The sequence below is a fragment of the Columba livia genome, chromosome 19, assembly GCF_036013475.1.
Source record: "Columba livia isolate bColLiv1 breed racing homer chromosome 19, bColLiv1.pat.W.v2, whole genome shotgun sequence".
In the NCBI taxonomy this organism is placed as follows: domain Eukaryota; kingdom Metazoa; phylum Chordata; class Aves; order Columbiformes; family Columbidae; genus Columba; species Columba livia.
Window position 1 is genome coordinate 9,166,339 of NC_088620.1, and position 13,932 is coordinate 9,180,270.

Sequence of the window (13,932 nt, forward strand, 5' to 3'; positions counted from 1 at the left end):
CCGGGCTCAGCGGAGGGTGCTGGGGAAACCCGTCCTCTGCGCGGCTTGCGCGCCGTCTCTTCGCTTTACAGATCAAAGCTGCATCGCCACATGAAAAAAAAACGATGTTACACATCAGAACAGATAGGAAGAAAAAAAAAAAAAGATTAAAAACACAGTGTGACTTCTGAGGAGAAGCACTTCTTTCAAAGCCACACACACGCCTTAGGTCCCGCTTAGCGCCAGCCTTCCTGAGGCTAGCACGAGCCTGAGGAATAACACCGTGGCTTGAAACCTCCCTTTTCAAGCTCAACCAAATAATCATTTTAGGAAAGGCAGGTGATTCTCTTTACTAAACTGATGCAAACACTGGAGTAGCAGCATCAAATTCAACAAAGCTGCACTATCATAGAACTGGCTGAGGAAGACAAACTCAGTTCCTTAAACTTTAACCTTTAGTGCTGCATTCATAGCAGGTCTAAAATAAGGAAAAAGCACCAAACTGGACTGGATATAAGAAACCTGCTCAAGAAAACCAACAGCAAAGCCAGGCTGCTCTGCAGCGACGGGGTTCTTGCAGCACGGCTACTTACCTGGCAGCTCAACCATTTCTGAAAGCACAGAGAAGAGAATAACCGCAGAATTTCACAGCTCAGAACTTGGTGCTCAGAGAGATTCCCCCTCACCGATCCACACTAAGATTTGACAAGAAGCTATTCTGTACTGGAAACTTTTGTCTCGAGTTAACCATCCACCAACAACTTTGTCTGCAGAGGCGGCTGGACACTCCCTGGAGACACACAGACTCTTCCAACCCGCCCGGCTCTTTGCTCAGAGCAAATACCTCCTCCCAGGAACACACCTCTGCACCTCTCTTGACCAAGTGAAATAATCTCTCCTTTCTGCTCCACCTTGCACAGGGCAGAACACCACGGTTTGTGGGGTGTTAGTTCTCGCTTTGCCCCACCAGCGCTGGGGAAGCAAAGAGCATCTCCTCCAGTCTCCAAATTCCAGCCTGATTTACACCAACTTCCTCCCCTCAGCCTCAGAGGGGTGTAAGCAAAGGCAGATCCGGCCTCAGATTTAACAATTTATGGGGGAGGGGAGGAATTAAACTCTAAATGAGTCACTGTTCCCTCCCCATAATCCACAGCAACATCTGTGGCTATTCAGCCTGATTTGAAGAGCAATGATTCTTAATGCTCTGCATGCAGAGCAGCCCCAGCCAGGAGATGCTTCCCAAAATAAAAGGTGTTAAGTAGTGTTAAGACAAACCTGTACACTGAGAGTTGATGAGTTATGAGCCAACTCCTGCCCCGGTCACAGCCACACCATCCTCACAGAAAGCACGGAAGGACCAAGGCAAAACTGGACCATGGAGTCACAGAAGCATCTGAGGGCTCATTCCTCTATCACACGGCAAGATTAACACCTGATCCTCTTCCAAAGGGAACAGCGGCAGGACCAGGCCTTGAGACGCAGTTGTGACGGGACAGCAAGCATAAGTAAAGCCTTGGACAAAATACCCAATGGGAATCCTACCTGAGTAATAAATCCAAGCTGTCTTTGCCACACTTTACAAAGTATTGCTGTTGCCGCGCTACAAACTTCACCCCAGGCAGGGCAGCAGTTCCCTGTGACAGCAGAACCCTCTGAGCACGGTATCGCTCACAAAGCTGCAGCAAGAGGCGTAACCGAGCTGTTCTGAGACACTGAGCGGTACCTGTACGTGCTGCAGTGACGGAGCATCCGCGCACCCAGCTCTGATCCAGTTTGTGTGCCAATACACCTGTGTTACTGCCCCGTGGCTCTCTGTGCATGGGAAGGCTCAGCAGCTGCAATCTGTACCTGGGGGCAAAGGCTTATGGAAAGAGTTTACATACTCCAACAAAACCAGGGAAAAAGTTTCAGCCCGGCATAAAGAAACACCACAAACTCAACAGGTATTGGAGCCCCGTGTGCCACTCGTGTAACTTGATGGGGTAGTCGAGCTGTGTGTTGTTTTCTTCGGGGACGCTTAGTGATGTGGCTAATTACAGCTAATTGTCATTATGTGCCCAACTTCATTTTCCCTGAGGATTTTGGATGCAATTCTGGTATTTCCTCAAACCTTGAGCATTTCAACTCGCTACAGCGATAACAGCAATAAACCAGAGCACATCGCAGCCTTCCCGTCACCCTCCGAGGAGGGAGAATGTATTCTTTTCACCGAGGGGAGGCCAAGGGGGATCCAGCCCCGGCTCGGCGCGGGGAAGCGAGCCCGCTCGGCCTCTGAGGAAACTTGGGAGAGTTTTCTGAGGAAGAACTCCGAGTTCTGCTCTCCCAAGGAAACTCCGCCACCTCCCGCCTCCCCGACAGCCGGCGGTTCCGGCCCGCCGGCCGGCACAGGGCTCCCCGCCCGCGGGGCCGCCGGGCGCTCCGGGCAGCGCTGCGGGCCCGGCCGCCTCCAGGCTCCCCGCGGCGGGGCCGGGGCTGCTCCCGGGGCCGGGGGCGGGCTGGGGGCCGGGCCGGGGCCGCCGCGCTGCCCGGGGCCCTGCATGGCTCATGCCTGCCCCCGCACGGCTGCCGTGCGCGCCGCCCGGGAACCTGCATGGCTCATAGCGGGGCCCGGCCGCCGCCGCGCCCGCCCGGCCCTGGACTCTGGATGGGGCCGCGCCGGCGCCGCGCCGCATGGGGGGAAACCCCGGAACATGGATGGCGCTCCCCCCGCCTCCGGCACACGCACTGGCTCCCATTGGGGGGGGAACCCCGAAACCTGTATGGCCCATACCACTGACTCACCGTGGAGGGGTGTTACTTATACAGAGTCCCGGGCCCCCCTACACACAATGGCAGCAGCTCCCACATTCTTCCCCTCAGAGGAGTTGGACTGAACCATGGGGCGGCGGGGGCACGGCCCCCCTCCCGGCCTCCGACAGAACCCGCCTGGCCCTGGGCGATACCACTCCACGCTCCCCCATCTTCCTTCCCCCCGCCCGGGCAGATGGACGCCGCCGCTCTCACTCACCTCGGCATCCACTGTGGCCATGGCCGGAGCCCCGGAGCGTAGCCCCGCCCCCTCGGCGGCTCCTCACGCCTTGGCTCCGCCCCTTTCCCCTCATTCTTCTCAATGGAGACGCTCCGCCGGCCACTGCGCATGCGTGCGGCAGCATGGCGGCCCCCACGGGGCACCTCTAGCCGTACGGCATCATGGCGGCGCCCGTCCGGAGGCGGCCGTACAGCTGGGATGGTGATGGGGTGACACGGGGACAGAGTACATGGACACCCCCTGACCACAGACCCTTCGCTATTTGTACCAAGAGCCCCCAAGGCGGCAGCTTTGGACCCTCACCCCATTGGATTTATCCCACCAGCCATAGCAGCAGCTCAGCTGTGTGAGGGGAATGAGCACCAGTCGTTTCTAATTGAGTAGATAATGAGTTTCCCAAACCGTACCCTGTGACAACAGCACCCAGCAGCAGCACTCTTCCACAAACCTAAACAAAATGCGTGCAAGAAGATCCTGGAAAAAGTCAAAGAATCCCTCTGTCCTCCTGTCAAAAAAACTTACTTTAAACTTTAAAAATCATCTTTTGTAGCTTCTCCCACTTTTCTGTTATTTTCAGCCTAGTGCACACAAGGTCTCAGGTGTCTGTCTCAGCTAAAGCCAGGGCTGGACGGGCTGGGGGAGCAGCAGCGGCTCCCCCCGTCCTGGCCCAAGGGTCCCACAATAGCCGCTTTCACCCTCCCAAACCCCAAAGGGCCCCTCCTAATGCCCAGGCCCATAAATCCATGATTGCAAAACAATTAGCTCTTTTACAGCTCTGCAGTAAAGCAGAAGATACCGCAAGGGGGGTGATAAACACCTCCAAGGGCTCCTCAGCCCCACAGCCCCTGCCACCTGGGGAATCACACCAGACACTGCTGCACCCGCCTCCCCGGGCAGGGGAGTGTGTGTCTTGGGAGGAAACAGGAGCCCTGATGTCAATTTACACATTTATTATCGTCTCCCCCCAGGAACACCTTCCCTCCCGTGGCTCCTGCAGCCCCACACAGCCTCCTGGCTCCTCTCTGCGGGCAGATGGACACACGGCTTTGTTTGCTTTGCAGTCAGACTCTTGCTCTGAGTCATCAGAGGCCACGGGCACCACCTGCTCCCGGGGACGTGCTCCACAAACCCTGGTCTGCTGTTGGGGTTACCACCATGCCTGTCCCGGCACCCTCGCAGTGCAGGCGCCCCATCCCCAGCACAGCTTCGTTAGCACCCACAGGGCTGCCACTGCAGCACAAGGTGCGTTCAGTGAAACCAGGAGGATTCGGGGTGGTGGGGCACAGGAGGGAGGAGCAGTGCCAACAAAAACCCAGGGAACTCAAGATTTAGCCTAAGTTTTTAATCATAAAGTCATTTTGGCCGGAAAAGACCCATAAGATTAGAGTCCAACTGCCACCCCACCCCTGGCACTGCCCCGTGTCCTGAGAACCTCATGTCCGTCTGTCCAGCCCTCCAGGGACGGTGACTCCAGCACTGCCCTGGGCAGCCTGTTCCAATGCCCCACAGCCCTTTGGGGAAGAAATTGTTCCCCACATCCACTCTAAGCAACAACAAAGCGACCCCGACGCTGCCAGATCACCCAGCAGCGCCCACACACCCGTAACCGCCCCATCGCCCCCACCCGGGACCGAGCCACGGCCGCTCCGGCCCCCGCTGCGCACCGGAGCGCCGAGGAGAAGACCCCGACACACAGCGAGGGCCGGAGGCCCCGGGGTGGGGAAGGAGCCACCGGCAGCCCCGCCCGGCGGCGCCGCGGTCAAAATAAGAGTCCCCGGGCCTGAGGCGGGACCCACCGGGGGAGCGCCCGCCCACCGTCCCAATTAATTAATTATCCCCCAGCCCCCCCCTCCAGCTCCCGCAGGACTAAGGCGGCATCCCCCCTGAGCCCCAGCCACGGCCCCTCCGCTGTGTCTTGCCGCGTGGGGACCTCGGGGGTCCCAGCGCTCCCTGCCCGGGGCAGGAGATGGAGCTGAGCCCGCCGAGGAGGGTGCTGCAGGGATGGGCGTCCTTCGCCCTCCGCTCCCCCAGCATGGAGTGACCGTTCCTTGTACAAAAGACAAACAGCAGCGCCTGGAAATGGTGCAGCTGGAGAGCTCCAGCATCCCCCTGGGAACTGAGCCCACCCTGCTCCAGGGATGCTCGCCCTGACACGGGAGCAAGGGAGGGAATGGCCCGCGTTCATCCCTGCTCCCGCAAACGATCCGAGCTGCCCACAGGGACCCTCGTGCCGACATTGGGGACAGGGTGAGACGGAGGGCGGTGGGGCAGGATGGCTGATGGGGACAGGGCGCTGGTGGCACCTCTGCGCTGGCATTTACTGAGGCTTCGTTTTCCTCAGCTGGAGCCGGGGATGCTGCCACCCTGGGACAAACCTCCCTGGGCCATTGAAGAGGCTCCAGCCAGCAGCAGTGGGAACCAGGAACGCACAGGGCCACCCGCCACAGCTTGCACCCCACCTCAAACCCTGCAGCTCTGTGATCATTAACGTGAGTGGGGCAAGGACAAGAGCTGTTTTACAACAAACTCCCCCTTTTCCCGAGCTGCTGCTGCGATCCCCCGGAGGAGCCGCAGAGGCCGGGGCAGAGCGCAGGCCCAGCAGCCACCTCCACCATGGCGGCCGGGCCCGGCCAGGCCTACATCGCCCTCTCCCGCCCCGCGCAGGGACCGGCCGCAGCCCGGGAGTCCTGCCAGCAGGAAGAGACGAACCCAACGCCCCGGTGCTTCCCCATCACCGGTCACGTCACCCCACCGGCTCTGCCCACCCCAGCGCCTCCCCCGGTTTTGCTGTGGAGTGGGTTATAAACCAGCTTTGGAGCTTCAGCTGCAGACGTGGGCGCCTCTGAAAGCCAACGGCCACTTCTCGCCCTCCACGCCAGGCCCTCCAGAGCATCTCGGCATACGGACGTCTCCCATCGCACGTTTACGCCGAGCAAAAAGCACCCGCGGTCTTAAAAAACGAGATCTTTATTTACGCTTTTCAGTTCTTTACAGTTGGTGGGTTCAAACCCAGGGCGAAAACACTCCCCAGAAGCCGTGGTAAACCTGTAAAGCTGCTAGTTTACATTTTAAAACCCAGTAATAAATTGCACAAAGTCTCAGGTTGTACAGAGCCATCGCAAATATTGTATAAAACCCCCGAATCTGTAAAGACAACCACAGGAGTAAAGAATTACAGCCACGAGTGTTGGTACAAGAAAGGGCACAAGTTTTGAGGGTTTTATGCCCCCAGTCTCTCCTGGGGAGGAGAGATGGGACATTCCTGTTGTAGACACGAATACAGCATAAAACCCAAAGAGACCCCTGAACATCCTTTATCTCCCATCCTGTGCTGGCTCAACTGGAAAACTTCCTAGCAGAAAATACTTACTTGTACAAAACTACCGAGAGTTGAGCAGCAAGCTAAAAAAGAATCACTGTCCAGCAGAAAGAGCCTTCATGTCCCCGTGTCCCCTTCCCCGCCTCCTGCACGCAGCGGGACAAGTGCCAAAGTGGGACACAACACTGGAAAAGCCAAAAATATGGAGGCAGCACATGTGGAGAGTGGGACACAAACAAGCCCATGGGGAACAAAAAAAGAAGCAGCAGAAAAAAGGAAAAAAATATATATTTTTGGTATTTTCAACTGAATGTTGAGTATGGAAATAATTAGTCACAAGCTTCTCTTGTGCCCCATTGTGTCCCCTCCCCATCTCAAACTAAACCAAAACCAGTTGGTTAAAAAAATTGGGCTGGGAATTTGAATGAGTTCCTGTGTGCTGAAGTTAAAGAGGCTGAAGCCAGAGGAGAGAGACAGGGACACACACCCCAGACGTTGGGTTTTGCCCCATCGTGCCCATCCCAAGGACTTGCTGCCATAGCGCCCCGTGCCCTAAACTGACTGCGGGCATGTCTAATGAGAGCTGGACTAACTCCTCCATCCCATGGTCCTGGACCGTTTCAAAGGGTCCATGAAACATGAATGAGGTTCTTGGTGTCAGGCTCCAAGTCCCTGTGCAGCACTTGGGGCTGGGCGAGGAACATTCTGAGCAGGAACGTTGGAAACCACAGTTTTGCCCATTATGTCTGCGAGGTTGCTCAGAGACAAACTCAGGGTGATGGCCAGAGCCAGAGGTCTCAGAGAGGCCTCTCCTGGCAGGAGCTGTGCCCAGTCCTCGCACCCAAAACAAGGACCAACGTGAGGTCATCTCCTTCCTGCTCCCTCCACAGCAGCTGCTGGTGATGGACACTCTTCACCAGTGAAGAAGAATGTGCCTGCTTGCTCCTTGCTTTGCAAAGGGGATGCTGTACAGCAAGAGGTGCTGAAGGACCAGTCTGTAGCAAATATTGGGGTGAGCACTGCAAAGCACAGGGCAGGAGCTGTGTGAGATGCTGCTGGCCCCTCCACAGACTCCAGTGTGAACGGTGCGTTCCCAACTGTAAAGGTTAAAGGAGGATGGACACTTGATTGGGGTTTAGAAGGGCATCCCAGCAGCTCTGGCCACTGACCAAACAGCATTCAAGTTCTCCAGCCAAAGAGCATGGGTTGGACACATCACCAGTAGCTCAGCTGCAGGGCTGGAGAACAAGGAACCGGGAACGCGGTGCCAGCCCAAGCTCCTCTCCCACAGCCCCGCTGGGTCAGGATTCTGCAGCCCAGCACGTCCAGAAGCACTGACAGCACACAGGAACAGTCCCAGAGGCGTGGAAGGATTTGGGCTGAGGCCTGAAAGGAAGGGTATGTAGTGCTGGCAGCAAGGAGCAACGGGCTGAGCCAGGAGAAACAGGTTCGGCTAACTGGGAGGAAGAGATGTACCATTACAACAAAGAAACTAACACCTGCCTTGGACCCCGTGTATCAAGAATGCTTTTCATGGCAGAACAGACCACCAGGCAAAGGAGAGAGTCCTAAATATAATAATAAAAGCTGGGCAGATGTACAAATTGAGCAGAGGGTGAAGAAGGAACCTCAAGTGCGAGACACAGATCACACCTCAGGTTACTCGCAATGACAACATTTAGGCAACACCTATACACTTCAGACACACTATCACCAAACTGTGGGTGCAGGGAAGAGCTTTCCATTTTAAGTAAGTTTATTCCAAATGGCTCTTCAGGAGAAGGCACAGGCTGGTGGTCTCCAGCCCTGCCAGCCAGCCCTTGGCTGTTCCACCTCCATCCTCCTGAAGGGAGAGTCCGCTCTCCCCTTCCTCCCCACCACCCAGGCAGCAGAGACGCCGTCCAGGACCTGTGAGCCGCTGGCACAAACCACAGCCTGGGGACACAGGGCCAGGGAAGCAGCAGAGCAGCGGCTCCTCTTGCCAGAGCTGAGCCCACTGGTGCCAAACTCCCTCCGCCCACGTGGACCCGCGATCAGGCTGCCCCGTGCTGTCTCCCCCGAGCTGCCGTGGCAGAGGTCGCCGTCCTTCCTGGGGAGAGCACAACACTCGCTTCGTTTTGTAAGAAATCGGCAAGGTGCATTCCTGGATTTGGCATGAACAGGCACATGGAGAAGCATCAGGAATGGATGAAAAAGCACAGCCTTTCTCTTAGAATAATTTATTAAATACAGCATTAAAATTTGTACTTATGAATTCAATCATTAAAAACAAAACTTCATCTCATATATATATATATATTTTCAGGGACAATGACAATCATCCTATCACCATTGGTGCACGTTGTGCCAGCACTGCTCAGAAGGGCACCTTCTCTACACTATCCTTAAAGCGGTTCAACACTTAAAATAAAAAATAAAATAAAATAAAATAAAAAGCATTTGCAAAGAAAGAGTGCAAAGCAGGGCTTGTCCCCAGCTGCTGCCGGGGCTGTGCAGAGGCTGTGCGCTCCCCACAGGTTTATTAGCTACTGCCTGCCCAGCATGAGGCAGCTGGAGACCAGTTCTCAGAGGTGCCAAAGCTCTGCAGTCCACAATTTCTGCGTGGCTGGATGCCTGAGGCTCTTACGTATCTGGTTTGTGGTTTCCTCAGCTTGGGCAGTCAATACTAAACAAGCTAAACAAGGTGTGGGGGGGGAAAACGCAAGAGAAATATGTTGGTTTACATCCACCAGCTTCTTCCCCCGACCTGCCAGGTCCAGCGTGGGTGGTAAATGAGGAGCAGCAGTTTGTGTTCCTGCTCCCTCATTTTCCCATCCTGCTGTGGCTCGAGAAGGCTCAGGAGACAAGCGATAAACTGGTACCAGTTTGCAGAGGGAACGTTTCCCCTCGTGCGCTGGCTCGGCAGCGCAGACCTGGAGGAGACGCCAGGATGAGCCTCGAGGGAGGGCTGTCCCCAAGGGAAGGGGCTCCAGGGACAGGGTCCTTGGGCAGACTCAGAGGTAGCATCGGAAAGACTTTTCTAACTTGATTGTCACGTAATTCTGGCCCGCCGGAGGCAGCGGCAGCTGGATGGAGAGGGCACCCTGCGGGGTGGGAAATGGGACACAGGGATCGGGTCCCCCCGCTTGCAGACCGACCAGACTGTTGATCCTGGGCACTGTGGTCGAGCAGTGAGCAGGATGGACTCTCCTACAGGGCTTCTGACGAGCTGCCCTTGCTCAAGAGGGCCAGAAGCTGGTGGGCACCCCCTGGTGACACTGGGCTGTCCCCCCACAGCTCACCAGGGCTCTTGGATTATGAGCAGGTGCTCCAGCGAGCTCCCCGCTGCTCCCACCGCACACAGGCAGTGCGGGCCAAGAGAACCAAAGGCTGCCAGTCACTCACCCCACAACACAGGTACAGCAAGGTCTTGTGCTTTTGGCTTTTTAAAAGTCCCTGACCTTCCGAACCTGTTTACTCCAAGAAACCTGTTTCAGCTACCCTTAGGACCTACAAGGACAAGGAAGAAGGGCTGTCAACACCATTTCTGCAGAGCATATGGCCCCTAAAAGAGAAGAGAAAGTCCACACAGCCCAGCCTTCACCCACAGAGGAGACATGTCAAGTCAGGAGCGTTTCAGATAAGGCATCACAGGTGCTTCGATAGTAAAGCAGTTAGTGTTGACTACAGTACTTTAAACACGGGCTGCTGCAGCGGGCGTCCCTGGGGCAAAACCAGTTCTTGGTGCAGCAGCGGGAGACAGTTCGGTCCCCCAGACCTCTCCTACACACACACAGGTTGCCCTGGCTGCTCTTTTTGGTTTTCCCAACCCCCCTTTTCTTAGAGAGAGATGTAAAAAGCCCAGGCCGGGATGTGTCATTTACCCCACCGAGCAGCCACAGAGATGAGAGGACGCCTTGTGCTGTCCCAGACTTTGCAGTAGGCAGGCGAACCGGGGCGCCCGGGGTGCGCAGCGCCGGCAGACTCGGAGCAGGGTGGGCTAGTTGCCATTGCTGATGCTGGAGTTGGCACTGCTGCAGCTCTGCTCGTAGGACGGAGGCGCCTCTGCTCGGGAAAAGAAAGAAGGTGGTTACGGTGGGTGTCTGGGAGGTTCCCTTACCCCAGCTGATGTATGTTGGTGCTGAGCGAAGCTGCTGACACACCGTGCACACAGGCACTCTCTTCCCAGCACCCCGCAGAGGAAAGGAAAGAGGGCTTTTGTGTGCACATGAAGGATTTGAGGCAGCCAAGCTCATCCCTGTCCTGATGCCTACAGAGGTTAAAATCAGCACCTCAAATCCTGTTCTGTTTCTCCCCTTCTTTCATGAGCATCCTCATGTACTCCAGCACCCCTGGTGACACATGCTCCGTGTGCCCCAAGCCTGGGTTGAGGTGACACATTGAGTGTGTCACTACCCCAGCGCTAACAGACGGGTTCATTTGGGAAGGACTGTGCTGACAGACACCGCCGCTCAGGACAATCGGGCTGCAGGAACCCAGCCTGCTGGGATTTCCCCGGGTTTTCCGCCCTGGACAGTCTCTCAGCTCCCGCCCGCACAGCCCGTGTCTCCAGCCCAGCTGCGCGCCCACTCCCAGTCAAACACAAGATTTCAGTTACATCATTTTCCTGGCTCTGCTCCACCAGCCTCACCACACGCCAGGAAGCTTTTTCTATCAGCGGGAGGCTGAAAGCCCGTTTAAGAACAGGGAGATCCTCTCATGACAAGCCCAGGGCAGGCAAGGGTGTAGACATGGGAACGGCCAGCCAGCTTTTACAGCTCTAAGAGGAGACTCCTCTCTGCCTGCTTTAGCCTCTGGAGATCTCATGATCCTCTCTGACACCCCTACACCCCCACCCAGCTCACAGCTAGCAAAGACTCTTGTCATAGAAGATGTTTCCTGTGACGCTGCCAGCCCATTTAGATGTGAGGAGCAGCTGCTCACCGTACGGGTACCCCCACGTGCTGTATTCCGGAGGCAAAATGAGAGAGCTGGCCGTGGGGACAGGCACCACGTTCCCCTCAGCGTAGTAAGGGACAGTGGCTCCCGTCGACAGGCAGAGCGTGGGATGGTTTGGGGAGCCTGTCTGCTCCGAGTCCACCCGTATCTCCTGGAAGCTCAGTCCTGGGGCGTAGCTGAACGGCTGCTGCTGGGAATGGCTTTTGGTGGGGATTGAGACATTGTCCATGGGGTGGTAACCGCCGGCAGCCTCCTCTTCCTCCGGGGGGGCACTGGGTACCACTGCAGATGGGATGTGCTGGATGGAGCGGGAGGGGCTCAGGGGCACCCTGTTCACAGCAATGTTACCAATGTAAATGGGGAGAGTGACGGAAACCTCTGGTGACTTGAGGGAAACCTGGAAGAGAAGGAAAAACAGTGGCATTCTCTTCATTATACACTGCGCTGGGAAGGTTCACCTGGTACAAGGGCTACGGAGTTCAGCGATGGAGCTCAGCCCAAAAGGGAGCACAGAATCATAGAATATTATGGTTTGGGTTGGGAGGGACCTTCCCAGCTCCCCCAGTGCCCCCCTGCCATGAGCAGGGACATCTTCACCAGCTCAGGTTGCTCAGAGCCCCGTCCAGCCTGGCCTGGGATGTCTCCAGGGATGGTTCATCCACCACCTCTCTGGCCAACCTGGGCCAGGCTCTCACCACCCTCAGGGCAACAATTTCTTCCTCATGTCCAGCCTCAGTCTCCCTCCTTTAGTTTAAAACCATCACCCCTTGTCCTATCACAACAGGCCCTGTTCAAAAGTCTGTCCCCATCTTTCTTCTCAGCCCCTTTGAAGTCCGTAAAGGCCGCAATAAGGTCTCCCCGGAGCTTCTCTTCTCCAGCTGAACACCCCAGCTCTCTCAGCCTGTCCTCCAGCAGAGCTGTTCCAGCCTCGGGTCATTCCTGTGGCTCCTCTGGCCCCTCTCCAGCAGGTCCATGTGTGTCCTGTGCTGAGGGCAGCACAGAAGTTGCAGCACAGCCCCCTGGAGCTCCCCAAGAGCACCAAGTACTCACCTGGATGTAGTAGTCAATATGTATGAGGCTACAGCCCTGCAGAATGGACTGGGGCAGTGCCGGAACGAGGATCTGCTCCTTCCATTCTGCGTGTTTCCAGGCTTTCACTCCTGAGCCTTCCACCTCCGCGATGGTCCTCAGGTCATAAATCCAGCGTTTGGATTTATAAGCCACTTTCTGTACAGACAGGAGAAAACACAGCTAGATGACAGACTGCAGAGGGGTTTGTGTCTAGGAAAACCACCCAACTGCTTTGTCATATAAACATGAGTACAAACCTAACGTGCATATGGCAGGGCAGAATCACCCATCATTACAGAACAGACTGAATTGGTATAAGCAAGATGTTCTGCCACCTTTTTCCCCAGGAAGGTAGAGACAGAGTTAGCCAGAGGTCTGGACTCCTCTCCGCCACCTCCCAGGCACGTGTAGCAGAGATACACACAAGCTGAAGAATCACATTTTTGGATGCTTACCTGGAGCAGACTGGCCACCACGGGCCCGGTGTCCCGGCCCGATTTGTTCTCTATGTCGGTGCGGAGCTGGATCGCTTGCCCCACGATGTACCCTTTCAGATCCGAAGTGGCAGTCAGGATAACGTTGCCACTTTTCACAAGCTTGTAGTTGAACTTCTTGGTGACTGACATAGTGTTGGGCTGCTGCAGGACAGCAGAGACACAGAGATGTTGGCTCATGAGCATCAGAGAGCCTCCAGGAAAACACCCAGATTCAAAACATGCAAGCAAAAATATCTGGTGTAGGTGGACACAAGGAACCAGCAACACAGCACAGCCACAGACAACTGGTCTTTCTTCTCCATCCCCTCAGATTTGCTGTCCTATTAGTCGCTCTTTCCTCCAAAGCAAGCTCCCCAAACCCAGGTCTCTACAAGCACCTGGTGCTATTGGCAAACATGTCTCTGCGTGCTGCAAATTCACCTAAATATTTCAAAGCAACATGTGGCAGAGTCAGAAAACTCCTGGGAACAGGGACTGATGGCAAAGCAGGACAGATCAGGTGTCCTTGTCCTGCTCTTGCACAGGCAGGACATGCACTCAGAGTTGTCCAGCCACCCAGACAGCAAGCGTGACAAGGACAAGTGCTGAAGCCTTGGCACTTCCCCACCACACTCATCCTCGTTCTTACCTCAATGTCAGGGATGTCATTCAAGTTGAGAGGGCAGAGAATGTAGAAGATCTTGTTGCATTTGTAGTCCTTGGAGAAGCGAGGTGTGTCTATCACAGCTTTCACCTGATGGAGGACCTTGCCAAAAGGACCTTCAAAGGATGTAGGAGCAGAGGCTGGAGTCGAGAGAGAGAGAAAAGGATCATAAGACTGAGTCAGGCCAAACATTTCTGAATTGGAAATAAATGGTCTCTTTAAACAGCTTTTTATCTTCACCTAAAGAGTTCTGCAAGTACCTCAGAGATGGGATCCCCCAAGAAAGACCTGGGACTGAACAGTAAAACCTCAGAGACCTCGCTGTGACCTCCTGCAGAAGGGACCCTCTGCAGCCATGGGTTCAAGAGCAGAGACCCTCTCTCTGAGCGCTGGGTGCAGGACGGGTGGCTGCCCACCGACCAGGACCCCTGTGCACACCTGGGTCACGCTTGGAGAG

General features: G+C 55.8%; 2 protein-coding genes across 12 annotated transcripts in view; both read right to left on the reverse strand.

Annotated features, from left to right (window-relative positions):
- Positions 1 to 3,064, reverse strand: part of EHMT1 (euchromatic histone lysine methyltransferase 1) — a 114,158-nt gene extending 111,094 nt beyond the window's left edge. For 3 of the 11 annotated variants that reach the window (XM_065036027.1, XM_065036007.1, XM_065036025.1), the window contains exon 1: positions 2,987 to 3,054. In XM_065036027.1, the coding sequence (XP_064892099.1) occupies positions 2,987 to 3,007 (21 nt within the window). In that variant the 5' untranslated portion in view covers positions 3,008 to 3,054. Of the gene's footprint in view, positions 1 to 572; positions 842 to 2,986 lie in introns of those variants that run through there. The other 8 variants (XM_065036003.1, XM_065036026.1, XM_065036018.1 and 5 more) reach the window with 6 other exon arrangements.
- Positions 3,065 to 8,529: 5,465 nt separating this feature from the next.
- The window catches only part of ARRDC1 (arrestin domain containing 1), a 33,777-nt gene continuing 28,374 nt past the window's right edge, over positions 8,530 to 13,932 (reverse strand). Inside the window, exons 4-8 of the mRNA XM_065036064.1 lie at positions 13,461 to 13,615; positions 12,791 to 12,973; positions 12,315 to 12,491; positions 11,250 to 11,661; positions 8,530 to 10,370 (exon numbers count right to left, since the gene is read on the reverse strand). Coding sequence (XP_064892136.1) covers positions 10,306 to 10,370; positions 11,250 to 11,661; positions 12,315 to 12,491; positions 12,791 to 12,973; positions 13,461 to 13,615 — 992 coding nt within the window. The 3' untranslated portion in view covers positions 8,530 to 10,305. The remainder of the gene's footprint in view (positions 10,371 to 11,249; positions 11,662 to 12,314; positions 12,492 to 12,790; positions 12,974 to 13,460; positions 13,616 to 13,932) is intronic.